The 25,259-nt window shown below is 54.8% G+C and overlaps 8 protein-coding genes across 8 annotated transcripts; 1 reads left to right on the top strand and 7 right to left on the bottom strand.

Annotated features, from left to right (window-relative positions):
• Positions 1 to 410: 410 nt before the first annotated feature.
• GLOTRDRAFT_40661 (uncharacterized protein) lies at positions 411 to 1,373 on the bottom strand (the record flags this gene model as incomplete). The annotated part of the gene is made up of 4 exons (XM_007866664.1): positions 411 to 746; positions 798 to 962; positions 1,002 to 1,190; positions 1,245 to 1,373. Coding segments are annotated over 4 exons (819 nt in total), but the record flags the coding sequence as incomplete, so codon positions are not given.
• Positions 1,374 to 2,476: 1,103 nt separating this feature from the next.
• GLOTRDRAFT_137996 (uncharacterized protein) lies at positions 2,477 to 3,381 on the bottom strand. The gene is made up of 2 exons (XM_007866772.1): positions 2,648 to 3,381; positions 2,477 to 2,595 (listed from the first exon to the last, which is right to left on the bottom strand). Exons 1-2 carry the CDS (start codon positions 3,374 to 3,376, stop codon positions 2,578 to 2,580), a joined length of 747 nt encoding a protein of 248 aa, XP_007864963.1. The 5' UTR covers positions 3,377 to 3,381; the 3' UTR covers positions 2,477 to 2,577.
• Positions 3,382 to 3,517: 136 nt separating this feature from the next.
• On the bottom strand, positions 3,518 to 7,103 carry GLOTRDRAFT_137995 (uncharacterized protein). The gene is made up of 5 exons (XM_007866771.1): positions 6,853 to 7,103; positions 6,663 to 6,805; positions 5,847 to 6,320; positions 5,686 to 5,792; positions 3,518 to 5,634 (listed from the first exon to the last, which is right to left on the bottom strand). Exons 1-5 carry the CDS (start codon positions 6,899 to 6,901, stop codon positions 3,615 to 3,617), a joined length of 2,793 nt encoding a protein of 930 aa, XP_007864962.1. The 5' UTR covers positions 6,902 to 7,103; the 3' UTR covers positions 3,518 to 3,614.
• Positions 7,104 to 7,617: 514 nt separating this feature from the next.
• Positions 7,618 to 10,082, bottom strand: GLOTRDRAFT_110699 (uncharacterized protein). The gene is made up of 4 exons (XM_007866770.1): positions 9,635 to 10,082; positions 9,403 to 9,569; positions 9,122 to 9,352; positions 7,618 to 9,070 (listed from the first exon to the last, which is right to left on the bottom strand). The coding sequence occupies exons 1-4, from the start codon at positions 9,837 to 9,839 to the stop codon at positions 8,036 to 8,038; spliced, it is 1,638 nt and encodes a 545-aa protein (XP_007864961.1). The 5' UTR covers positions 9,840 to 10,082; the 3' UTR covers positions 7,618 to 8,035.
• A 2,559-nt stretch (positions 10,083 to 12,641) lies between these two features.
• GLOTRDRAFT_137993 (uncharacterized protein) lies at positions 12,642 to 14,329 on the top strand. Its single transcript, XM_007866769.1, has 4 exons — positions 12,642 to 12,922; positions 12,979 to 13,226; positions 13,281 to 13,342; positions 13,397 to 14,329. Exons 2-4 carry the CDS (start codon positions 13,019 to 13,021, stop codon positions 13,913 to 13,915), a joined length of 789 nt encoding a protein of 262 aa, XP_007864960.1. The 5' UTR covers positions 12,642 to 12,922; positions 12,979 to 13,018; the 3' UTR covers positions 13,916 to 14,329.
• A 400-nt stretch (positions 14,330 to 14,729) lies between these two features.
• GLOTRDRAFT_115545 (uncharacterized protein) lies at positions 14,730 to 16,496 on the bottom strand (the record flags this gene model as incomplete). Its single annotated transcript, XM_007866768.1, has 4 exons — positions 16,162 to 16,496; positions 15,908 to 16,111; positions 15,471 to 15,857; positions 14,730 to 15,413 (listed from the first exon to the last, which is right to left on the bottom strand). The coding sequence occupies exons 1-4, from the start codon at positions 16,483 to 16,485 to the stop codon at positions 14,730 to 14,732; spliced, it is 1,599 nt and encodes a 532-aa protein (XP_007864959.1). The 5' UTR covers positions 16,486 to 16,496.
• Positions 16,497 to 17,806: 1,310 nt separating this feature from the next.
• On the bottom strand, positions 17,807 to 23,520 carry GLOTRDRAFT_59300 (uncharacterized protein). The gene is made up of 8 exons (XM_007866767.1): positions 23,445 to 23,520; positions 22,999 to 23,394; positions 22,812 to 22,951; positions 21,820 to 22,758; positions 21,531 to 21,768; positions 18,713 to 21,475; positions 18,477 to 18,654; positions 17,807 to 18,413 (listed from the first exon to the last, which is right to left on the bottom strand). Exons 1-8 carry the CDS (start codon positions 23,459 to 23,461, stop codon positions 17,961 to 17,963), a joined length of 5,124 nt encoding a protein of 1,707 aa, XP_007864958.1. The 5' UTR covers positions 23,462 to 23,520; the 3' UTR covers positions 17,807 to 17,960.
• A 135-nt stretch (positions 23,521 to 23,655) lies between these two features.
• Positions 23,656 to 25,259, bottom strand: GLOTRDRAFT_115542 (Ribokinase-like protein). The gene is made up of 6 exons (XM_007866766.1): positions 25,020 to 25,259; positions 24,930 to 24,963; positions 24,770 to 24,874; positions 24,623 to 24,715; positions 24,458 to 24,566; positions 23,656 to 24,407 (listed from the first exon to the last, which is right to left on the bottom strand). The coding sequence occupies exons 1-6, from the start codon at positions 25,122 to 25,124 to the stop codon at positions 23,777 to 23,779; spliced, it is 1,077 nt and encodes a 358-aa protein (XP_007864957.1). The 5' UTR covers positions 25,125 to 25,259; the 3' UTR covers positions 23,656 to 23,776.

Below are 25,259 nucleotides of genomic sequence, written 5' to 3'. Positions count from 1 at the left end.
GGTGAATAAGAGCGGAAAAGTCGGTTACGGAGGCGTGATGTCGTGCAGCGGTCTTCCCATTACATAGTCCCAAGGCATGTTGATCATATTTGCGTAGTTGTCCGCCAAGTCGAGCACCCCCTCGGCCTGGTGCAGGACGCGGTGCCAGGCTGATACGCGTAATGACCTGGCTATCATATTTGTATCGTGATGAGGCCAGAGATCGTAGTCTCACTCGAAAGAAAGAATCTTTTCTGGGTTGGTGTTGGGGAAACCAGTACCTAATGTCGGAAGTACACAAAACCATCTGCGACACCCGATAAGGCAAAAGCCGGCGAACAGTATGTCGTCTGTAGGCGCGACATGGACATTGCCTCTCAAAGCGAATAGCAACTATATTCTGTAAAACATAGGCCTGGCCTGGCACTACACTACACGCTGCGCCCAGAAAACTCCATGTCAATGCAACTCATACAGAAATAGGAGAGCGGCGCCCAGCGTGAAGGAAGAGCCGCTTCCAGAAGCTCCGCGGAGCTACCGTCCTCCGACAGCACCAGCGCACCTTCGAGGTCGGACAGTACTTGGTCGATATACTTTGCAGCACCGGAAAGATGGGCCACCTTGGCACACGCGGCGTGGAGTGCTAGATAATGTGGTGACGGAAGGGGGAGATTGTCGGGGTCGTCCGTCGTGAACGTCACGAACTGGGGTAGTTGTGATGTAAAGAGCGAAGAACCGCCTTCCACCCTATATCGATTCTCCGTTCCCTGGTTATCCGAGTGTTGTTATCCGCGAGGTTAAGACGCATGAACACATACCGTTGCGGTGAGCCATATCTTCAACGCATCAGAGTGACGGTGCACGCCGACCTCTAATGTCAAGACGTTCTGCAGACGATGAACCTTATCACCATTCAACTCGTCCAATATTGTTGGATATCCGAAGGTCTTGAAGATGCTGAAGACCGAAGCAGCATAATCAGCCTGGAGAAAGATCCAGATGAGCATTTTGCCATTCTATACGAGCTGTTCCCCCTTCTGCGGATCTTGGATATTCCGATTGGTTGATTCAGACAATATGTGGGCACATTCGGTGTAATTGAAACGAGCTCCTTCGTACCGGGCTTTAGACGCGAGCTCTTCATTCATCTCAGCAGACGTGATATCATAGATCCCTGAAATCATACAGCGGAACTTGTCGCGGACGAGGGCCTCCAGAAATTGACGAAATTACAGAGGGTCATGGTGCGGGATGATATGACTTACTTTGGACTTGGCGGATGCGTGATTCTGTGGGGCCTCCTTCAAGAGAGCTTTGATCATGTCTGCGAGGCTATCGAACGATGGTCGGGAGGCATGGTGTGAAGGCGTAGATACCGAACCCTTACTCGAGCGAACTGGGAGAACAGACAAACGTACACAGCTGAAAGGGGTGAGAGAGATATGAGATATTCACATGCTCGGATGTAGTGATTGAGATACATCTCCCCCACTTGCAGTAGCTTCGCGTTCTCGCCTCGGCAAGACACAACCTCCTTGCAAACTTGGTAGCGTGCATGGGGCTTGGAGCATAGTGTAGAAGATAACCGAGGATGCGGCAACCGATCATGTCACGCTCCAGTGTCTGGACAGCAGAGTTAGCGAACGTAGTCATCTGTTCTTGGATTTCCCTCTCTAGATCCAGGCAAATTCGGTAGGCTTTATTGAGCTGAGGAAAGTTGGGGAACGACTGGAAGTCTGGCGGAAGTTCGCCGGGGAGCTTGCTCATTTCGCAGTACGAAGTGGAGGGTGTGACAAGGCAGAGAGGACCGGGTTACTAACGAAGTCGCAGCAAAGTCAGTGGCGCTATATCGTCCGAACGCAGAGCTGAAGCGGCTGCTGGGTCTTTCTACAGTCGACTCTCCCATAACCCATAGCAGTCCGTGGACCGGAAAAGGTATGGGTTGTCGGAGAGTATGGGTTTGGTATGGGTTACTAGCCTAGGGTTAGGGACTCCCTACCAGTGCCACCGCAAATAACGCACGCGCCTTCCTTTTTAGGGACTGGATGGAGGAAGGCGCGAGCTTGCGAGCGGACTGGGATAAGTACAGAGTAAGATCGACTCATGCCGCCCATCTCCTGAATAAGAGATGGACACCACTTCAGCTTGACAGGCCGCATACATGCAATGCAAGCGCACCAAGTCATCGGGAAGTCGGCTGCGAGGCTGACGTGGTGCTATCCCTGCTCTTCGAACCGTGGCTGCATAGTACACTCCAGCCAGAGTCCCTCCAGTGCTGATTGTGCCAACGATAGCATGGCACACGTTGGACCAGTCGTCGATCATTGTGACGGGACGATGTTACAAGGTCGCATGCGCAGCTCGCTATACTATAGCTCTCGGGATGCAGTGTACCTGCCATCAGCGTATCTCACGGGCCATGCAATGCCAGGGGGGCTAATCCTATATCATGAACAGAACGCTGATGACCTGCGTGGACACAAGCGTTCACGGAGAAGTGTTTGCAAGTGAGCAGAGCGTAGCTTCGCACCACGTTCAAGTCGTACGATCTTCATGTACAGGCCGATAGCAGAATGTATATGTGGTATGAGTAAGGTGTCAATCGCACGCATGGATCTTCGCAGAGCTTGTTAGTGGTCAGAGGCAACGCAGCGTAAGGCAAACGCACCTCATGACTCAGGGTTACCCATTCCTGCAGTGAGCGCCAGTACTCGTCTCTCGCTTCGTCGACGGGAATATCAGGGTGCCACAATGTGAAGGAGGGGAATACATGTGTAGGGGTCAGCGTACGAGCGTTCAACTGTGCGAAATACGAAGCGCCCTCATCAGTCTCTTCTGATTCATGTCCGTGTTCTCGCGCAGCGCTATGCCCTCTCCGTGTAGTCCTGGATGTCGGGGTTGCTTTCGGAGCGACGCCCTTTCTCTCCTTCGCTTTGCCGGACGCATCTGGTGGTCGCAGTACAATTCCCGTGTACCCGTCCGGTAAAGTGACTTGGAGTCCGTGGACAGTTCGTCCACGAAACGCCGCCACTGAGCGTTTCTGTTCCCCCTTATCGCACAAAGTCAAGCTGCTAGAGCTGGACGGTGCGTTGGATAAAGGCTCTGGTGCTGAGGGCTCCTGAATATCGCCCGTGAGATCCATTTGGTCTACGTCCATACACTCTCCCCCGAGATGCGCAAAGCTATCCTTTTCTACAGCGCTTTGCGTCTCAGCTTTCGCGACTTTGCCTGCCACATCGTCAGGTTCTTGTCCAACGGAGCTCGATGCGGGCTTGATCATGAAATACGACTTGATGGGTGCAGGTCCAGAATACGAGATACGGAACGGCATGAGGTGGGGGTCGCATTGAGGCAGTGACTCGGATGGCTTTGCGAGGGCGAGGGCGGGTACGGACATGGTCGAGGTCAAGTCCAAGTTACGCTCACGCTATCCGAACAGATCCGAACACAACGCGCATTCGTTATACGCGGTAGTCACACCCACGTGATCTCACGTAACACGCTTCGCCTCAGTATTCTTTCTGGAGTTCAGCGAAGGCGACGTGCAGCCATGTAAGAGCGTCAATTATGCAGCAACAGTAAGTACAGCGTAAGAATAGCATATAAGTATACGATACGTGGCGTCAAGACACACTCTACGACAGTGTCCGCACCTCATCAGCGGGAGTCCCAGGTGCTGAACTCTGCAAAGACGTCTCCTGTTGGAGACTAGGCGAAGCCTTACGACCCTCACTGACCTTCCGCCGCTTCTCCCCGACTTGCCATATGACGTCTTTGAGCTCCTGGACGACATCCCCTCCAGGTCCCCACTTCTCAGATGGCGGTGGCGAGTCCAAAGAGTCGACATTCGAGGGGCCCAGGTAGAGACTGCCTGCCTTCTCCCTCCGCTCCTTCATCAGTCGTATCCGCTCCTCTCTTGAGAGCTTCGACTTCTCCCTGGTAAACGACATGCGCTCCGCGGCATCGCTCTCGAACACCTGCTCGACGCCGGGCGGGGGCAGATGCTGCGACGAAGTGCCGAGCAGCAAATGCGACGTAGCGTCGTCCAGCGCCTCGTCCGCCGGGTCGACCACCGCCACGAGTTCTGCTGCTCCCTGATCGATGATAGGCGTCAAGGAGTCGTGCTTGTCGGACTCATCGCTCCCGACGTCCGGCCCAAGCGCAGGCAGTTCGTCTGTTAAATCGCCATCCGTATCCTCACCGGCATGGCGCCGGGGCGTAAGGATGTCGAGCAGGCGTTCCCTCCCGCGTTCACACTCTCGAAGAGCCAGACCGAGCTCCCGCCGGAGGCGCTCATACGCTTGCAGCGCGGGGTGCGCTTCTCGTGGACCTTCAGGAGCATCATTTGCTGTCTCCTCGTCTTCACGGGGGACCTGATGACCCGGAGATCGTAAAGCGAGCATGGTCTCCTCCAGCTGCTCCCGCGCATCGGTCAGCGCGGTCGATATTGTATCGACATGCGTCGCGAACCGCGTCAGCTGGCTGGGCATCGGCGCAAACGACGGCGCCCCGAGCAACTCCTCCTTCACCTTCGCCGTTCGCTCCTTTTCCTCCCGGGCTCTCATCTTCCCGGGCGCCTCCTCGAGGCTCACCACGCGTGAGTGACCGCCGAGGGGGCTCATGCTGCCCTCGCGCGCGTGCCGTTCACACGCCTCCGCGAGACGCTCAGCGGCGTCCTCGAACGTGCTCTTCAGCAGGCCCACGACGCTCCGCACGTCCTCCCAGTACGCCTCGTCGTCGTCCCGGAAGCGCAGCGCGAGCAGGTGCGCGCAGGCGTACCGCTTGGCGGCGATGGCGCTGTGGAGCGAGGTCTGGATAGACGAGAGCGAGAGGGGGTGCCTAGAAGCTGGGAGGAGCGTGTAGCGCGAGCCTGAAGAAAGGGATGTAGATAAGTTAGCCATCGATCTCCGCTTGGTGAGTGACGTCGTCCTTGTGCGGCTTTCGTTTTTGAGGGAAATCGTCCTGGGACGAGGATCGCTCTGATAGCGGGGGGACTGAGGCGATGACGGTGCCGAGGAGGGAGGGGTGGACATCCCAAGGACCGAGTTAAGTCCTCGGATCCTCCGTTTCCTTCGTAAGCCTAGCGCGTCCTTGCCGAAATATTCCTCGGAAAGGTCGGGTTCCTCCTCCGGCTTGACATCCAAGCTGGGAGGATGAGCATCAGCACCAGCGTCCCCGTCCTGGTCATGCTCAGTCGCATCTTCTTCCGTCACCTCCGCCAACATTGGCGTCGCAGGAGCGCTGGTGCTCCCCGAACCCGGAGCCTGTAGCAGAGACGAGAGATCTGACCTTCTCTTCTCTTTCCTGCGATCCTTTCCGGAGAACGCGAGGGACGTATACGACCCGTTCCAAGTAGCCCTCTTCGCCTCCTTCTCATTCTCTGCATCGAGTACCCTACTCATCCTCAACGAGCGCTCGGGAAAAGACGTTGGGCGCCCGGAGGAAGATGAAGCAAACGTCTGCCTCATAGGGGACGCAGACGGAGACGGCGGTGCATACATCTCAGACAATTGGGAAAGCGACGTCGGGCACGTGAGCGCGGACAGCAGTTGACGGATGTTATCGCACTGCGAAGCCGTCGTGTGCAGCGTGGTCTGGAGGGATATGCGTAAGGGCGAGGTCGGGCTCGAAGGCGATGCGGGGCTGTAATAGGCACTGCTGGGAGTCAATATTATATGCGGAGACATCTAGCATCGTGAGGGTTACCTGTTCTCGTGCCTCTTTTCGTCCAGTTCGACGATGCCGAACGCTTCGTTCACCGCCGAGTCCCAGACATTCCCTGCATTGATCAGTTCGTGCAGTACTTCTAGAGCCTGCAGCGGGGAATTGGTATGGGATTAGAGTACATTGCGATGACCTACACGTACATTTGTGGCTGGGTCCTGACGAGGTGAGGTATTTGGCAGTGCTTGACGAAGATCAAGAGCGAAATATAATGAGCAGAGGGAAACAATGAATGCGCATGCGTAGAAGCGCGATACACCTAATACCGCGGCTACAGCGACCAAGATATGAGGCAAGTGATGATGACTAAGAGCGACAGCGAACGCTGAGTCCACGTCTGTGATGGGTGCTTGACGAAATTGAGCACAAGAGGCTGGGGGGTCTGTGATGTCGATCGCGCCGAATGGGGATTCGTCTATGCTCGTGTCCCGATTGCTTTGAAGATGGCCGGGTACACGCGGAACGTTTTCGTGAGAGGTATATGCGTGTATGCGCGTAGAGGAAGGGACGGGTAGAGAGGCGGAGAGGAGGTTGGAGGAGATAACGTCGTACTTGAACTGTTCCTCGAAACGAGAATTGGATGGAGGATGCAGTGACGACAGTAGATCTTGGATGACCTACATAGACGAAGGATTAGTACGCATACATAAATCTAGCCAGGCCTAGGGTTCAAAACCGACGCTGCAGGCAAGCGACGTCTACTCCTTCCGGCAAAGCATTCTGCTCAGCTGAGACCCGTCGCCTCCCAAAATTCGAGGGCTACCAGGAGAAGTAACATTGGGAATGAAAGCAGGCTCTGAAGACGCTGAACGTATCAATTCAACCTCGCTCAGTACACTGCAGTCACTTCCAATGTCAGGAGCAAAGCCCTTCCTCATAAATCGTTCTCTGCGAGCATGATCACTTGCAGGAACGCCGACCTTCCCTCCCCCGCGGTACCGTCGGTACATGTTACTCACCGTTAGCGCCTTTAACACTAGGGGCGGCATCCAGTCTTGATCAAGTTCAAAGTCATCTCCGGCTGCTTCATCATCTCCATCTTCCCAAGGAGCTCCCAAGTCGGCGCTCCCTCCCGGCATGGTAGGCACATCCTCTCCAATTTCTGGTTATTTCAGTCTCTGCATGTGGCACGCCAGCAGAGGCACATACCTCTCAGGTACTCCTTCAAAGGGTGATCTTCAAATAATGCTTGAGCCATGCAGTAAAATAGCAATAAAGTAGGGGATTGGAGAGTCGTCGGCGCGGTATGTATCGTATGCAGTCGTTAAATTGCAGCAGGGTATAAACCTTGATTCCAGAACCTGAGCAGAATGGCGAGAACGGTGAAAACGAGCGAAAGGATGAGTCGATGCAAAGTACTTCTACAAGGGCAAGCAGAACGCTGGACACGAAAGGGCGCAGTATACCCTGCTTAGTGCTAATAATACGCACGCGGACCCTTTATGGAAACCAGGTGTACGTTTCTGTAAGTTACTGTAACCACCAAGCAGAAATACTATGTGGCTTCAGGTTGCTTCTCGCGACGTCGAAGGACTGAAAAAGCGAGGGACGTACTGAGGCGGAGGGCCCAAATCCCGGTCGGTTCAATGTTCGAGGTTCAGCGGGGACACGGGCGGCGGAGGAATACTGAATAACGTAGTCTAACACTGGCAGACAAATCACTATTACTCCGGAATCCGGATATCGAGCGAAAGGCACCAGCATGTACTGCAACGACGTTCAGGAAATCTCTCTGATACGTTGGTAATGAGAACGCGTAATTTGTACAAATCACCAAACCTAAGCCCATCACGGCGGCCTGCCTGTTCACCAAGTTCTAGGAGGCATATCTTGGCCATGGTGTTGTAGCACTTATCAGCTCATAACTGAGACTGCCTGTCCGCCTGTCCAAGCGCATGGACCAAGCAGACAAATGCTCGGATAGGAATATATATGTCATCAAACGCAAGGGGTATAGACGACAATTCGTTAGTAGGTATGACAGGAAAGTAAAGGTATACTCGTCAGAGTGTACACGCGCGGAGGAACCTCTAGCCAAGACAGCGTAATGAACCTCCGAGAAACGACACAACCCGAACCCAGGGGTCAAATCCCAGCGACCCAGCGAACACCGGTTTCGTTTGCCAAGCACATTAAACAGGGGTAAAAAGCAAGCGAGCGAGCGAACGGTAGAGGAAGAGGAGGGAACTTGATTAGACAGAGGGGAATTGTAAGCCGGGATACACTGACAACCAAATCTAACCGCTCGCGGCAGGCTGGTACACACCACTTCGGGATCCATTTACATTGCAACCCATCAAGGGTGACTTCAGACGCACACAGCAACATCACCTTAGATGCCGCCATACGCGTCTTCGGGGTCGTATACCGTCTCGGGCCTCATGGCCGCGACGTTCCTAAGCTGGCTCGGAGGCGCCTTGGCACTCGGTCCTGGACCAGCGGCGGCGAACTCCGCGTCCAGCTTGGGCGACGGGATATCAAACGTGCTCGCCTTCGCGGACGACGGGAAGTCATACGAGTGGTCCATCGGCGAGAACGGCCTGTTGTGCAGCTCGATCTCCGGCAGCAAAGGCGGCGAGGATGGCACCCTCGAGTGGGAGGTATGCACGGGCGAAGGCGGGGCGGGCAGCTCCTCGCTAACGCTATGTGGGTCATAGTCGCTGTACGGCGGAGCGGGGGTAGCAGGGACGCGCAGGGCCGGGTCAGTCAACGGCGTCTCTTTTTCCTTAGGAGGGGGAGAGGGAACGGCCTCCGCCTCCTCGGAGATGTTGGCGATGCCGTCCGACGGCTGCGCGCCGAGCCTCCTGGAGATCTCCTCGTACTGCTGAGCCTGGAAGGGCGTCACGCTGCTGCGGTTCAGGTCAATGTAGTGATCGTCCTGGCCGCCTGGCGACATGAGAGCCCGAGATCCACCAGAGGGCTGCCGGGAGAGCGCAGGCTGGCCAATGTTATTGTACCCGACTGGGGTCATAGGCGAAGCGATGGGCGACTGCGCGTACTGCCCAAAGAATGGTTGCGCGGTGTTTGGCGTGTACGGACTGTGGCTAGGTGGAGGGGGCGAAGGCGAGCCGGGGCCAGGGCCAGGCGACATAACATCCCCAGGGTTGAACGACATTTGATACTGGTTGCCGAACGGATTACCGTATCCTCCCTGAGCGTATTGAGCTGGGGGAGGCGGCAGGGGGTAGTTGTACTGGTTCGGGCCCAGGGTCGCAGGGCTGTTGGCGACGTGCCGCTCGATCATGGTCGGTGGCCTGGGGCCGCGGCGGGAAGGACGGTCGTCATCGGGCAGCATGACTGACTGGCTCCTGAAAGCGTCGGGGTTAAAGTCAGCATTCTCGTTATAGCCGTCGTTTCTCTTCCTCCTCTAGATTGGTTGTGAGATATTGACGAGACTGCGGAGATGCAGGGAACTTACCAGGAAGTAGAGTACAACCAAGGCAATGAGGGCTAAGCCACCGATAGCACCTGCGATGCCGCCAATTAATCCCCCGGAGATCGAGCTGTCATCGTCAGGAGTGGAGGTGGACGACGCGGACGCAGACGCTTGGGCAAGTAAGGTAGTAGAAGCGAATGTGGGGGTCAACGCCTTGGCCGTGGTCACTGGAGTCGTCACGGCGGCCGCGGTGGTCGAAGTGTGCGTCTGAACCTACAAATAATTCATGCACGCGGACCAGAATAAAACGCGAAGTAACTTACCGGAGTTGTGCTCGTCGTCGTGGTCGGCTTACTCGTAGTGCTAGAGCTGGTGGTAGCCGACGTGGTGGCGCTGGTTGTGGACGAGGTGGTGGTCGGCTTCGAAACGGAAGAAGAAGTGGAGGTGCTTGTGGTCAAGCTACTCGTGGTCACAGGCTTGGGCGGCGTCGCTTTAGGGGAACAGATACAGGATCGTTAAGCTTGCGGATATAGAGCGGAAGTCTGTAAAACTCACGAGTGGGTATACTCGTTGTGCTCGTCGACGTGGTTGTTGACTGCTGCACAGGGCCCAGGTCAATCGTCTTGGGATGGTTATGGAAATCATCGCTCGGATCGTCAGCTCGGGGACTCAGGCGCCGTTTCGCGACGTGCACGAAGCCGTCGCGTTTGACATGGCGCCCCAGCTTAACATTGTCGAACAGCTGTTTCTCCGAAGACATTTCCCCAAGGTGTTCAGCACTGGTCTATGTTTTCAGTGGGATCAGTAGGCTTTTGATTGGGTTAAGCGTGCGTTTGACGGTCTCCGATGGAGACGTGAAACCGAATAGGAGAAAAAGAACGTAATTCAAAAGAATGTCGTTGTCGGACGTCTGCCGGCGATCTCAAGACGCTGAATCGAATTCAGTCGCGCAGGGAGGCCGGTATGCAGAGGAAGAGGGAGGAGGAAGAGAGCAGCGTGTCACGCCTTGTGACTTCCCATCACACTTAGATTGGTTGCCAGGGGAGAACTGTATCAGTCGACCACATTGGAGGACCGGCCCTTTGACGTCGACTATAGCAGCGATCAAGGAAATCAATTGCGGTGGTTGCTGCTATTGGATGTCGAGCTGGACAGGTTGCTTTGGACTCGGCGACATCGACCCTCCGATGCAAATGTGGCCGCAAGGCCGGGAGAGCGTCAGCTCCGGAGAGTGTGGCCTTCAGGCTTTATACTCGTTAATTGTGACTGCGATCCGTGGATGCTCTGCTATGGACCCTCCCTCCCCCAATCCCATGCGGATTTCAAAGGAGAATGCCCGTAAGTTGTCAGCTCTGTTTTCATGTCTCATACCTCTCCGGGGGCTTCATTGCACCGTTCTCGCGCCGTACGGAACAATGAGCTAGCTACAACATGTCTTCGCGCAATCTAGCAACCCCTAGCAAGAGTGCTCGGAGGAGTGCTGCTGCCCCTCTCATGCATGATGGGCAGTACCTGTGCTTCATGATCAAGGGACTCCTGTGCTCCGCGGTGCCTTGCAATACTCCCAGTTTCTTATCAACTCGTATACCGGTCTAGGGTTTCCCGTACGATGTAAATGGTCAAGGTGTCGTGAATGATACACCTTATAGCGATATTCTGGGCTTGCGGCGGCCATATCAACTCTCTGGCTGTCCTTGCGGAGCTTCAGGGGATCCGCGGTCCACTGTTACTCCACTAGGATACCCGGAGGTATATTCTCTATATCAATCCAACCTTTTGTGCAGCCATTGTGGCCTCGAACTAGATATCTGACCGAGGTTTCTCTTGATGTCGTCTGCATCGCTCGCGCTGGTATGTAGTCTGTATACCTAGACCTTTGCTTGCTCATCTGTCTACTCTCTCAGGGCAGGCGGCCTACTTACGAATCCTAAAAGCTCAAGGTGGTGGCAGGTTTCTGCAGACGATGCTTGACAGGATCTCTCTGTTAAGGTTAGCTTTGAGGTAATCGTAACCTAATAGAGCATCCATCTAGATGCGGATGGATACTCTCATTATACCATCCGTCGTCTTCATGCTGGTCTAGAGGCAGGCTCCTAAACCATCCGTCCTTAGCATTCTCGCTCCTCCTTTACTAGGGCGCACGTGCAGTGTTATATAATACAAATCTATTTTTAATTTATTACCGGATACAGAACGAACAAGAGGAGGAGAACGCTATAGGACGGCTGGCACAAATGTCGTCGCCGAGATCCCCGAGGCTGACTAAGCGGACGGTGGCTGAAGCCTTTCAGCAGCGGTTGGCGGGTGATGTAGAGAGCGTCTCGACACCTACCTCGTTGAGCTCACGCAGAACACATATAAACAAGTGCTAAAATAGTTCAAGACCAATGCAAATACCTTTGGTATACTTCTGACACTCAGAGGGGCTTGTCTATAGCCATTATGCCTCTTCAGCCGGATATTCAGCCTTCGGTACTACTGATAACCATTGCATGAGTATACCATTTAGTTAGGACATTTTTGCATTACTATAAAGTACACCGAGCGGTAAATGCCAAGGTAATAAGTTGTAAATGGTTGCGTGAAGGCCCGCCGACCGCTACTGAAAGGCTTCAGCCACCGTCCGCTTAGTCAGCCTCGGGGATCTCGGCGACGACATTTGTGCCAGCCGTCCTATAGCGTTCTCCTCCTCTTGTTCGTTCTGTATCCGGTAATAAATTAAAAATAGATTTGTATTATATAACACTGCACGTGCGCCCTAGTAAAGGAGGAGCGAGAACGCTAAGGACGGATGGTTTAGGAGCCTGGTCTAGAGGCCCCGTCCGAACGACTCACCCAGTTGAGCTGTTTACCACCATACATGTATACATGCATGTCAGGTGGACGGCCGTTCTCTTCTTTAGCATGATGCCGAGACGATTCGTCGTGACAATGGATGACTTCCCGTAAGCCAAAATCCTAGATTTCGCAGTTCTAAACGCCATCAGCGTACCTGGTCACACTCGCTGCCACGGTGCAATGGAAAAATAGAACTGTTCCTCCCATCCGTAATGCCAGACCAACGCTCGACGACTGCAAGTCACGACCATGAGGTCGCTTTCCATTTATGGCGAGCGGATCGCTCAATTTAGCAGGTGCTGATGGCAGGTTTGATACGCGGACCTCAACCGAGGCTAAGCGAGCGTTTAGAGTCGTCTGGAGATTTGGAAAGGGGGGTCGGCCCCCCCTGCTAGATTTAAAGTTTAGAGACGGTTTTTGCTCGACGAGCCTCATCAAAACTTGGTCTAAGCGGGAGCGTGACAAGACGGCATCTCGGCTTGATGCGTTTAGAGATTTAGAACTGCTCAAAACGCGTTCTAAATGCTTACGGGAAGTCATCCATTGAATATCCCTACATAGTACGGCGAACAAACCAGGCACAGTTGGGTGCATCGACATCGATGAACTGCGATGGAAGAACCGTTCGATGCCTGATTGACGTTGGTTGTACAGAAAGGTTATCCGCCCTGGTACTAGCATGTATGCTTCCAACTCGTCTCTCATTACGAGCATCGCATGTGGTAGAGAACGCAACACATTCCGTACTGTATTGCTGTGTGCCGTCCACCGCCATCAACCGCGCGAGGCAAGGCAAAACATGCCCCTGTGGGAGGCTGCACGCTATTATTAGCTCTGCACATGGGCGGTTTCCATATCGAGGGGCGCTAGTACAGCGCCAGCCCCCCTCAGCCGACAGGATACATAGCCCTTTGCTCTCAACGACGACGGTCCCAGCTTTTCAACCCAGCCTCTCTTTTCTCCTGTCGCTCCTTTGCGTGCCTTGGGTCTGCTCCTCTGCTTAAAGTACGTGTTCAGCGCTCTTGGATTTACCTGCGTTTTTACTGACATTTTGTTGACAGCGCTCGTATCCCCGTTTACACTTGCCGACCACAGTTTACGATGTTCACCGCGTTCGCCCTCACCGCTCTTTTTGCCTCTTCTCTGGTTGCTCGCGCAGACCCCACGCCAAACGAGCCCGGTCCCGGCAGCGTTTTCAATGAAGGCTCTACCTGTCACATTGCGTGGGACCCCGACACCACTGGCCAGTGGAAGAACATGGCCATCGAGCTCATGACCGGCGATAACTTCAATATGGTGCATCTGACAAGTCAGTGCGTCTACTACGTTATGGTGGGTTAAACTAATGGTAGCCCCCGAATAGCTGTGACCACTCTGGACGGCACGAGCACTTCTACCAACACCTACGATTATCCCTGCCCTTCGGTGAGTCCTGCGTTTGTTCTTGGTCAAGCGTAATTCCAACAACCTTCGTGCCAGGTCACTCCCAATGCTGCTATCTACTTCTACCAGTTCTCCGACCCCTCGTCGCCGAACAAGACCTGGACCACCCGGTTCGCCATCGCCGACGCGAACGGCAAGACCGTCGACCCCTCCAACGCGTCGCAGCCGGGCGGCGCCGCCATCCCTTGGGGCACCGGTGCGCTGACCGACCCCTCGTCTGCGACCCCGCCGCCCTCAGGCAGCACCAGCAGCAGCAACACCTCCGTTCCGGGCAGTGCTTTGCCTGGCGCGGGGTCGTCCTCTGCTGGCTCTGGCTCCACGGTCGTGGTCTCCGCTCCCTCCGGTACGACCTCCGCGTCGTCGAAGATCACCACGGCGAAGAGTGCTGCGACCAATGCTGCCGCGCCCACTTCCAGCGGTGCCGCTGCCGGTAACAAGACGGCAACCGACGGCTCGGCAGACTCGGGTGCAGCAATGGTGGGCGGCGCGTCCGGCTTGAAGACGGCGGTCGTTTCGCTGGCCGTTACGGCGCTGGTGTTCGTGGTGGGATTATAGAGGAAGCATGCGAAAATCCATCTGCTGGTCATATTCATCTCCCCCCTCTTGTCTGTCCATCCCCTCCACCCTTTCGCCCGAGCACAGTCTCCCACCGTCTAGCTTTGACTTTACCCCAGTCGATATCTTACGAATGCATGTCGTCACGCTCCTCACGTCTGCATGGTTGGGACCCTAGTTGATAGATCGCAATCTGGTTGATGCATGTGCGGGCAGTACATCTTTATATTTTCTTGTTGTATGGGGATTACATAGGATATATCTACCAATAACCGACCTATTTAGTTCGTGATGTCCGCTGCACGCCTTGGAAGCGTGCCTTACGTGACTCCCCGTCGTACATACCAACCCTTGGGTCTCCTGGCATTGTGGCGCATTGTGGCGCGAGTTACTTAGCACTTCTGTGATAATCACGGTCGCACGATCACCTGTGACATGGCTAACGCGTCCCAACTGGGGAGCAGATAAAGTCCTTTCCAGAGATTAGGATTTCAAAGCATTGTACAGCATGACAAGATAGAGTAGAACAAACAACGACGGGCGCACCGCACAACACAGAGTAAAGAGCCAGAAGGAAGGGAACAACGCAGGAGAACTATGCGATTAACTAAAAATGCACGGCCGCTATTCCAGCCTTTTGAATAAATAGCAAAAGTGATCCAAAATTAAGAAGACAGATCAGCGAGGTGGGAAGGTAGACAGACAGACAACAACATAGACACAGAACTGAAACAATAGACTGGAGTAGCAAAGAAGTGTAGAAGGAGATATGACCGTCCACCCACGGCCGCAGTCGCAAAGATGCCCATCCAACCTACTTGGTCATATCCAACGCGACGTCATCCGGATTGAACCATTGCCCAAAGTCCCGCTCAAAATTGATGTCCGTGTCCCTCAGTCCCCCAAAGATAGCTGGATCAATGTCGTCAAACGCACCCCCGTTCATGGAACCCATCGAGCTCATGAAATCCGTGGTGAACAAGTTACTGGGCATAGAGTCTGTCGAGTTCCCCGACGACGGGTTCATGCCAGGCGCACTGCTGCTCAGAATCTGCGACGGTGACGGGGCCGTCATCCCGTTCGAAGCAGGTGTTGGTGGTGCAGTCGATGGCTGCCCAGGGTTCCCTTGCTGTTGGTTCTGCCCCTGACCGATACCAGCCGAAGCATTCTGGGGCGAGCCCTCCGGTCGACCATTCTGAGCACCCTGTTCGGACACTCCCTCAGGCTTAGGCCCTCCTTGAGGCCCCTTCCCAATCCCGTTCATGGCCGGCGAAGGGGGCGGCGGCATCTGTCCCGCCTTCGGGCCCTGCATTCGGTTGTTTGGGACGCCGCCCGGGAAGGGCTGACGTTGCCCTTGACCGCCGTCAGCATTGTTGAATAACGGGTCATTGGAATGCGGTGAGTTCATATTCTGGCCTGGCATCATGTTCAACGCCCCAGGTGGCAGATTGCTCTTGTGCAGATTATGCATCGTTTGCCTGTACTGCTGCTGCGAGTGCTATTGGATGCGGCGATGAGTATTTCGCAAACAAACGCATGTTATTAAGAAACATACCGGGCCTGGGTTCACCATTCCACCCTGCGGATGATTCATCATGCCAGGGCTCATCGCATTCATCCCACCGGGACCCATCTGACCCATACCCATGTTCATCCCAGGATTATTGATCATGTTCGGCATACCAGGCTGCCCGGGGAAGTTGCCCATCGGCGGCCCGCCCATTTGTGGGGGTCGCATCAGCACGTTCGGCATATGCTGCGGTCCACCAGGCCCACCAGGACCGCCACCCTGAGGGTGAGCATGCGGGAAGGGAGCCATGGCCGGCTGTTGTGACTGCTGCTGCTGCTGTCCTTGCTGTTGCTGCTGATGCTCCGGGTTGGGAGAGCGCCGTGGTCTCTTCCGGTCGGGGGGTGACGAATCTGTGCGTAGCAAAGAATCCTGCTATTCGTAGAAGTTAGACGAGCGAGGTTCCTTTGAAACAATGGTACTACCTCTTCAGCTGGCGAAGTGCTATTGCGCTTTATAGGCCGCTGCTGACCTGGCGCCATCCCCTGCGGTTGCCCTTGCTGCTGGTTGGGTTGCAGTCTAGGATTGCCAGGAGCCATCATCGGAGTGCCGGATGGTCCAGCAACTGCATTGGGCTGTCCTTGCGGGGGCTTCTGAACGCGTCTTCGCCATGCTTGGATAATATTATGCTAGAACACACTGAGTGTTTGGTGGACCGACTGCAAAAGGAAACACGTACCTTATCCTGTACCGTGAATGCTTGCAGATCTTTGTCACCCAACCCGATTTCCTGCTTCAGCTGTGGGAGGGCCTGCATAGGAACCTGCCGAAACTCATTGTTGATGAGCTCGTGTTGGGCCAGGTTCGGAGTCTGACGAGCAGCCATCGAGGGACTGGCATGCGTTATCGAGTTCTGCCCGGGCGTGGACGGTCGACTGGGCGAACGAAAGGGCGGCTGAGGCGTCTGGTGCGCTGAGTTCGGCATTCCAGGTTGCGTGCCATTGGGTGGGGGCATGCCACCTCTGTTCATATGCCCCATCTGCGGTGTACCCATCTGATTCATCTGCCCCGACGGATGCGGCTGCCCAGGATTCTGTGGCGAGTGCGCCATGGTCGGCGACTGGAAAGGGCCCATACCGTTCGGCCCGCGCTGCTGGCTGCCCATGGGTCGCGGGTTGGGCACCATTGGCGTGAACGTGCCACTCTGAGCGGGCGACGGAGCGGTCGCTGTCGTTCCGTTGGTCATACCGTTCAACTGGTTATTAGAGCCCGGAAAGGGCCCTGGCTGATGACCGTGACCAGCAGGTGCGGGCCCGTTTCCAGCAACATTGTTAGGAACGAGTGCGACGGCCGGCCGGGGAGCGGGAGCGCCATTGGGCAATCTGGGTTGTGGTGGGCCACCGATGACACCTCGGTCTCGCTTGGCGGACTGGATCGCTTGGTGCTTGTGGCACGTCCTCAGGATCAGAAGCAGGGGACAAAGGAAATTTCACTAACCTGCGTGTACAAGACAGCGTCCTCGGACCCTTGGCCTGAACTCTTTGCACTAAAAAGCTGCCAAAAAACACTCCACCATCTGTGGCATGATTAACTAGCTGTCCTCCAGGACCGAGAAAGCACGCACTCGAACAATAGACCCTGCTTGGCGTTTATTGGGGGCGACGGGGTTTCGTGGTTTATATCCGTGAGAGCAGCCTCGATCTTCAACTCCTGAGCGGTCTTGACGAAGCCTCTCTTGGTGCAGTAGTCATGGATATATATGTTGAACCTACGAAAGGCGGCGGCTCAGCGTGGTCAGGGCGAGAAAAGGTGGTGAAACGGACATCCTGTCACCCTCCCAGGACAACGGCGGGTCGGGCGATGAGTCGGACTGCGACGGGCCCGACGAACCAGACGGCGTCGACGAGCTCATGGCTAGACTGCGAAGGGAAAGAGCGGGAGATCAGGACGGGGGTGTAAGTATCGACGATGTGTGGCCGAGGACGGAGGGTGTTCGACGCCGTAAACGTTGCAATTGACCGCGCGGAAGCAAATCAAAGAGAATCGGGTAGATAACAAGGAGAGTTGTTTAGAGTTTGGTACGTGGAGAGCCGATAAATACGGGGGACAGGCTGTGTCTCTGAGTCGGAATGCGATACACGCAGGATGATCTGGCGCTGGGCAACGAGCGGGGCGTCGTCGGGCGGGTGGGCGTCGTCGTCTGCGACAGCGGCGGCGGTGATGTTGAGGGTAACTGGGAAGAACGGCGATGATGGGCAGCGACCCGAATAGCTGCCAACTGGAGAGCACCAGCTGGGAATCTGTCGGAGGGCTCGGACTCGGTATGAATTACACGCGGCAAACGGCGGGCTGAGTTTGTCCTCCTCTGTCCCGCTGTGGCGTCGCCGGCGAGTTGAGAAACTTCCGCTTCCACCGCGCTGCAGTACACATTAGATACATATCCTACTACGGGACCGTGTGCTAGACTAATAGATCGACAGCAAGTGCGCACGCAAGCATTAATATTACTAGAGTAAGTATCTGGACTGCCGAGGACGCTCAATGGCGTCGCACAACAGCTATCTGGAAATCCCACCCTCCTATCAGGTATTTGATTTCCAGAAGCCGTCGGATTTCTCGCCACCCAACTGTAGATTCATCCACCTCCTTGAGATCCGTGACCACGTAAATGAAGTCTGCAGGAGAAAGCAGTGATCGCAGGAAAGAGCCCAGCAGAAAGGCGATGAGAGCCACAGCAAGCAGCATCGACAGAGGGTACGTCCGCCCCGACGTCCTCGTCAGCGTCGCCAGAGCCAGTGGTCTGTCGGCTTCGTTGAAGCCGCCAGGCAGCTTTCGCAGGTCAGACGAGGGCGATTCAGGCAGAGGTGTTCGCGGAGTCGAGGAAGTGAACCGCGCCAACGGATTGGGATAAGAATTCAAGAAGCCTAGCAGCCCCCCACTCGCGCTAGCGCTGGGTGTGTCACCCTCAGGTGCAGGGTTCCCGTGCGGTATCTGCAAGGTTGCAACATATGTCATAAGTTCCCCACACACGTGTTTCTGAAGACAGAAGCTCACGTTAGCGCTCCCGGTAGCACCCTGGTCATCATCCGGCTTGGGATTCGCGTCGCCCGTTTGACCAGCAGTTTGTTCAGGAGCATTTAATGACTCCAGGACAGCCGCTTCATACAAGTGCTCCGAAACAGCGATAGGCTGTCGAAGCTCCTCCGGGATCTGATCTGCAGCTTCGGAAGTTCTGCCAACAACGGGTCTCAGAAAACGTTTGCGTTAGCATCGTGAGACCGTGATCTCACCTGACGAGCATATTCATCTTCGAAATGCGGTTATTCTGCAGCTCATCTCTCCCCAGATGCGCCAGCGATTCCTTTTCGCTGGCGATTGTCACATCAGCGCCGTTCACGAGCACTATCATACCGTCACGCTTGCCGCTAGCGCTGGTCGGGCGGACCTCTACATTCCAGACCGCACCCTTCTCCTCCAAATCAAGCAACCACTGAGGTCTCGGCGGCGCACTTCTGGTTTCACCAGTTAACGGATCTTGTATCGTCGAAACATGGAATTGCGCCGTAGGTATCGTTAAACGGACGAGATGCTGCGGAGGGCGCTCGGCCTGCAAGCCCGCGGAATGCAAGGGCGACTGAGGCAAGACATGAACAGTAGCTGTCACGGGAACAACTACAGCTTGAGGGTCGCCACCTTGGACACCATTATTATCTGGCGACCTAGAAACGTATTTCTTCTTCAAGTCTCTGAGAGTAGAGCTCACCCGGACCTCATAACCTTTGGGGTACGTCTTCGAGTCAACAATAACCTCGGCGAGTAAGAAGTCCGAGGGTGCTTTAGCTGCTCCTCTGAGGTTGAAGGCAGAAGTTGTGGCCCTGAGCGTTTCCCGGGACCGCGAACCGCTTCGGGACGATGGCGCCAGCGTCGACCGTCCCAAGGAACCGGCGGATCTAGTGAAGTCCTCCGACTTATGAGCGCCATGTTTAACCTCTGGCATAGGGTTCGTCCCTATCCGACTAGGTCTCGGCGTCCTGTCATCCGAAGTGTCGTGCGTATCCGTCGATGGAATATATCCCAGGGACAAAGTAATGACACTGTTGTATACCAGCTCTTCCGGTGTATACCCAGCGGTCACAAGCATGCGATTGTTGTCGCGGCGAATGAATTTCCAGGAATTCTCCTTGAAGGGCTCATCCTGCTTCTCTTCAGAAATGAAGAGGCCCGCGCGTGGTAGGCGGATGAAGGGCAACGGCGAGATGCCCTTCATGTAGGTCTCCAGATTGAGAATCGACCTAGGCAGCATCCCGTTTATCATCGAGTTCACAGCAGCCGGAATAGAGCCAGCGTAATCCGCCGCTACCAAGCGTGTACACTTCGTCGAAGGAATCGCGTAATTCTCTTCCGCGTAGGGATCCAGAGTCTCCAATATCCATGCGTCGACAAAGAACCGGCCCACGGGAAGATTGTAAGGGTTATACTTCGCAGGAGAGAAAGACGCCATTGAGTCAGAGCTAAATGATGTAGTCACGCAAAGGACAGCTGCACGGCTCTCCTGTTCAGCTTCAATCCCGGAGTTGCGACGAGACAACGAGGCGGAGACGGGAGTCTTCGGCGAGGTACGAGCCAGCATCGAAGCTACATAGAAGCCACGATCGCGGAATGGGAAACCACCTTTCGTGACCAAGAATGCAGTATGACACCGTGCTCCGTATTCTTCAAAGACGACTGCGGAGTCGAAGCGATCATCCCACTGCTTGCGGCATCCATAGCTAGTGACAACCGCCGCTATCTCCTCCGCTGAGACACCTTCAATCACTTTCTCACCTTTGTGGACGGGTATAGTGGTAGATATCTCCGGTATAATCTTGCGATGGACAGGAAAACCCTTCTCACTGATCAGCGCCCATCCATCAGCGGAGGGGTTTAAATAAAAGGTTTGGACGTGCGAGAGGGCGTCCAGAGCGTGCTCCATAGGCGGTTTAGATGAAGAAGGCATTGCTTGATCCCCTCCAGCCGTGGCGGGCGAAATAGCTGCGACAGCCTGCTGCGTCGTAGTGGTCGCCTGCTCGACAGCCATCGTGAAGAACCTAGCCAGAGGGCTAGAAAATTTCGGAGCGGATGTAAAGCTGGAAGCTGACGGAGACGTTGACCCCTTCTCATCCCCGCTAGCACCGCCTTGGCCAGATCCGCCTTCTCCATCCCCGTCCCACTCTGCCCTCCGTCTCCGGATTGCACCTACGACAGGTGGCTGATCCAGCGGAATACGAGCCGGCTTGACACGTTTCTGCTTCGTCAGAGATTTGACCTCGCTTTCAGGCAGCTCTTCAACGTCTACGATGGCTTTGGCTCCATTAACCATCACGACTCCTTTGTCCCGGCCTGGGCCTTTACGAATGATGACAAGGATTCGATCATCGCTAGCAAAGACAGCATCGTGAGATATCGTGAGCCACAGACCTCCTCCGTTCGTAGAAAGTCGATGGCGTCGTAAACATGAGATAGCTTGCGGCGGGGGGTCCACGACGATGTCGAGAGAATGTGCCCAGGTGTCCATATCGCACCGGATTTCGCATTCGACAACAGGCAATGGTATGTTCGAAGACGTGTTGGCTCCGTTCTCTGTAGCATTAGACGAAGCAGTGTCACCTGTCCTACGACTCTCGGACACTTCATACTCAATGCGGAAACTCCCGCGTTCGTGATCGTACCGAATATCGTTGGCTTTGGCACCAGCCAGACGTGTCGCAGCTGGAGGACCGCCGCACTTGATGGCAAACTCCCCAATACCGGCGAGAGCAGTGATCATTTGCTGAGGGATGGAGGTCTTATTCGACCAGCCTTTGGGGTCGGACTGCTCCAGCAAGGTCACTAACGTTGTGGTCGGGGACAATGCTTCAATGGCCCACCCTTGCAGGTCCACTTGCGTTCGGATAACATTGGGATCGACGGGAGGAACGTTGGGAAAGAGATGGAGATTGTCTGCCGAGAACGCAAAGACGTGTATGGTGCTGGGGGACTTGTACACGGTGCGCAGCAGGACAGAGTCGCGTCCACTTGCGAGACAGAAGGTCAGCATTAACAGAGACAGGCTGAACACCTTCTACTCACTTTACTGGCCATGCGGGCTTCGTCTTGACATGCCACAGCTCACTGAGTTCGTTGACATCTTCCAGGAGCACAGCATCTTCATGCTGTTTGTCCCAGTAGACTCGAGCGCCAGGGGTAACAATCGCCCCAAATAGATCCCATAGACCAACACCGACAAAAGTGGCTTCGGCGCGATAGACCACTAAAGTCGGGTCTATGGAGTCTAGCTGGGTAACCTCGACGCCACGTCCTTCGGTAGCTACAGCAAAGTCATAAAATAACTACTTGTGAACTATAACGTGATGCTTACTCCGCTTCCACTTCGCCTCGGGCTCCTGCAGAAGAGAGGAGAAGTATATATATTTCCGCCTGACTTGAGATAAAATCGCTTTCTCCGCGGCTGCCGTACGTTCATTGGGCATCCGACTGAGAGGCGGCCTCGTAGTCGTTCCAGAGCTTGAAGCCGTGCTCTGCGAAGTGCTACTGGTAGAAGCTGTATGGAAACTGAGATCTGCTGTACTAGAAGCATCCTGCAAAATCTGCTGCGACATGTAGTACGACGAGGGATCTCGTTCCTCAATATGCTCTATCGGTTTCGGGACGCCGTTCAGCCGGAGCCCGCGGGATGGTCCAGATATCTCGATGACGACCTTCACTTTCAAGACGGAGTGATCGTCGGGGAGCGGACTGTGCTTCACTCTGAACAAAAACTTCTCGTGTTCAGGCAGCTGGTTTCCTGTTTCCGGGCTCCCATCGCGTACAGCTTCAGCGGTCCACGGCAGCTGGCTGACGCGTTCCGAAGACGCTTTCGTAGTTAGCTGCACGTCCCATCCCTGTGATGCTGGCAGGGCGCACTCAATGGCGCGGACTAGCCGACGATGCTCTTTGAGCGAATGCAAGTCCAAGCTCTGGGAAAGGTCTGTTGACTGCGTCCCATGATCTTCTTCCTCCGGGACGATAGAGTAGTCCACAGTCAGAGCCTCGCGATCAACGTCAAAGCGGATCCGTTCGACAGCAACGCCATTACCGTAGCCAAGCAATAGCGGCACCCTAGAGCCTCGACCCCGCACCGTCTTGTATAGACCAAGTACCGTTGCTGCCAGTTCTTGAGAGAGGCCAGCAGCGGACCCAAAGTTCCACATTGCCTTGAAGTTATGCTGCCAGAAGCATGTGATACGCAGCTTGGCAGGAATAGGCTTACTATCTGTTGCTGGCGTTTGCGTTAGGTATTGGATGCACCAGGCAAACACTATGGATAGTGCAGTCAGTGATGACTCGCAGACGATAGCTCACACTATTCACGTTTGACATCTGATCGAACATAGGGAGGCGAGGGTCTGAGGTATGCGGGTTCGTCGATCGAGCGGGGCAGGGACGTAGAGATGTCCATGAGGGTCGTAGCGTCGTGGAAGGTTCGTGAAATGGTGACTGCGTCTCGAGGACTAGAAGAGTTTGACAATTTAGCCTCCTAGCGTCAGGAATAACTCACTTTGCAGGCCAACCGAGCGTAAAATTCGTCTTCGACACTCTAGTAGTAGGATCCAACATCTCAAGGAGTTGCGCACCCTCCACCGCGGGATCCCACTCCTTCCTGAGTTCCGGAGTGATCAAAACCGACTTCCATGGGTCAAGTACGACTGGTTCATCACCGGTCGGCACGTCCAGTACCGCCCTGTAAACCGTGTCTCCCGACTTGAGTGTCCTCCGATGGACGATCACGTCCGTTAGTTCCGGAGCTGCAGACGCTCGCGACTTCCCTTTGCCTCTCTTCGAGGTATCAGAGGTTGTTACAATGCGCTTCCATTCCGGCGAGGAAGGTGACTTCAGGAGTGTTCGAAAGTACTCTTCGGATTCCGAGAGCGCGTTATACCATGACTGCCGCAACCTAAGTCAGACAATCAGTACAAGCGCGTCGAGCGATGATGACAGACATACCGAGCACCGTCGCTCATGCTAAACGATACAAGACCTGGACAATATTACAGAATTTGCCTGGGATGGGCCCACCGCGCTTGAAGCACACGGCAGGCGTCAGGACGTTGGGGAAAGCCGAGGCGTCATATAATAAACACCTTCCAAATCTGGATTTATGGTGGTCAGTGGTGTTGCTTTGTACGTGTCGCTACGCATGTGTTCGGGCTGTCAAGGGGAATTCAAGGGGCTCGAGGTAGACATTAGGCAAGATATAGACATCCAAGTACATGGGCATCCAGTTGAGCAATAGCAATATCTAATTTGTAGTTCGGAAATCTATGCCGAGCCCTAGACTACAACTTCCAAAAAGTCGTCCAAGGTTCCATCCGCCGACATTCCTCAATGCTTGTACTCCTGATTATATCCTGCGCCTGCACAAGCCTAAGTTCCCTCCCCTTCATCCTCCGAATCTTGCGCTCCGGGTCCTCCTTATCCTTCTCATCATCCGTAGGCAACCGCTCGTCCTCCGGTAGGCTCTGCGAGTACTCGTACGTCACCGAGAGTACCGCATGCGTCTTGGTAACCGCCATGGAGGTGGCGTACGACAGCGGTGTCTGGCCCGTGCCCAGCTGTTCCAGGTCAGCAGGGGAGACCGTGGGTTCAAGATGCGCAAGGACCATAGCTGAGAAAAGATCACCGACGCCAGAGAAATATCCGGGGACACAGGGAATGGCGTATGCATGGACCATAGAGAGATCGTCCGGGTTCTCCGTGTTGCTGGACGTTGAACAAAGACAGAGCAGATAATCCGCTCGGTCTTGTTCCGCGTTGGAAGGCCGTATGTGGTCAGGCAAGGCCTCCTTCAGCCAGGGCTTGAGAATCATAGAGCTTATGATAATGTTCGGTACGCCGTATTGCTCGTGCAGGACGCGGAGTGCACCCTTCAAGGATGTCATGTCCACGATGTTGATTTTGGTCAGGACCCTGAGGAGTTCTTGCCAGGCTCAGGCAACAAGGAAGTCATAGAAACTTACTCGACTTCGAACCAGTTTGGGGTGATGACTGTGGCGAGAGGTAACATGGACTGGTATATGGGCACGCACTCCGGTGCCACATAGAGTTTACCAGCATCTCCAAGCACCGCTGAGCAGAGAGATCGTCAGCACATATTCATGGGCATTCCAGATGATCAAACATACGATCTAGGACATATATTAGCTGAGGATCACGTTGCCGCAGCTTACTTGCTAGGCCTGCTACTGTTGTGAGGGCTTCCGCTCCAGCGATATATCCTGCAATTTTGAGCAGGTAAACATCCCATAGGTGGTGTCCTCAGCTCGTCATACCAGTGAGAAGCCGGGAAGGTTTCAGGAGCCCATTCTCTTCCAAAGCACGGAACATCTGAGACAATTCTTCCGCGGTGGTTCTGGATCCTCCGAAGCGGCCATACCCTATCACAAAACTCGAATCAAGGCACAACTCGTAGATCATGGCTGGCGCACTCACCAGTATGATTCGAGAAGTTGACAGTATTCACTACCTGTAAAGGTGGGCGACCCGTTCAGTCCAGCTCCAGACTTTACCGTTGAACCTTACATCAACGTCAAAGCCAAGGCATTGGAGGGGAAACACCGCAGCCTTTCCCCCAACATAGCCGAACGCAACATGCGACTGAATGCTCAGAACTCTTCCCTTCGACATGATTCGATGTCGCTATAGCGAGTGCGAAAGACGATTTCCCCGAATGCCTGAGTCATTTCTACTTTTGAAGATGTTGTAGTCGTTCAATCAGTTTCTGGGAAGGTTGTACTCGTGGGAACTTGCTTGTAGTGGGTC

The sequence above is a fragment of the Gloeophyllum trabeum genome (genome assembly GCF_000344685.1).
Source record: "Gloeophyllum trabeum ATCC 11539 unplaced genomic scaffold GLOTRscaffold_00005, whole genome shotgun sequence".
Classification (NCBI taxonomy): Eukaryota; Fungi; Basidiomycota; class Agaricomycetes; order Gloeophyllales; family Gloeophyllaceae; genus Gloeophyllum; species Gloeophyllum trabeum.
Note: the sequence above shows the minus strand (reverse complement) of the source record. Positions and strands in the feature narration are given on the sequence as shown.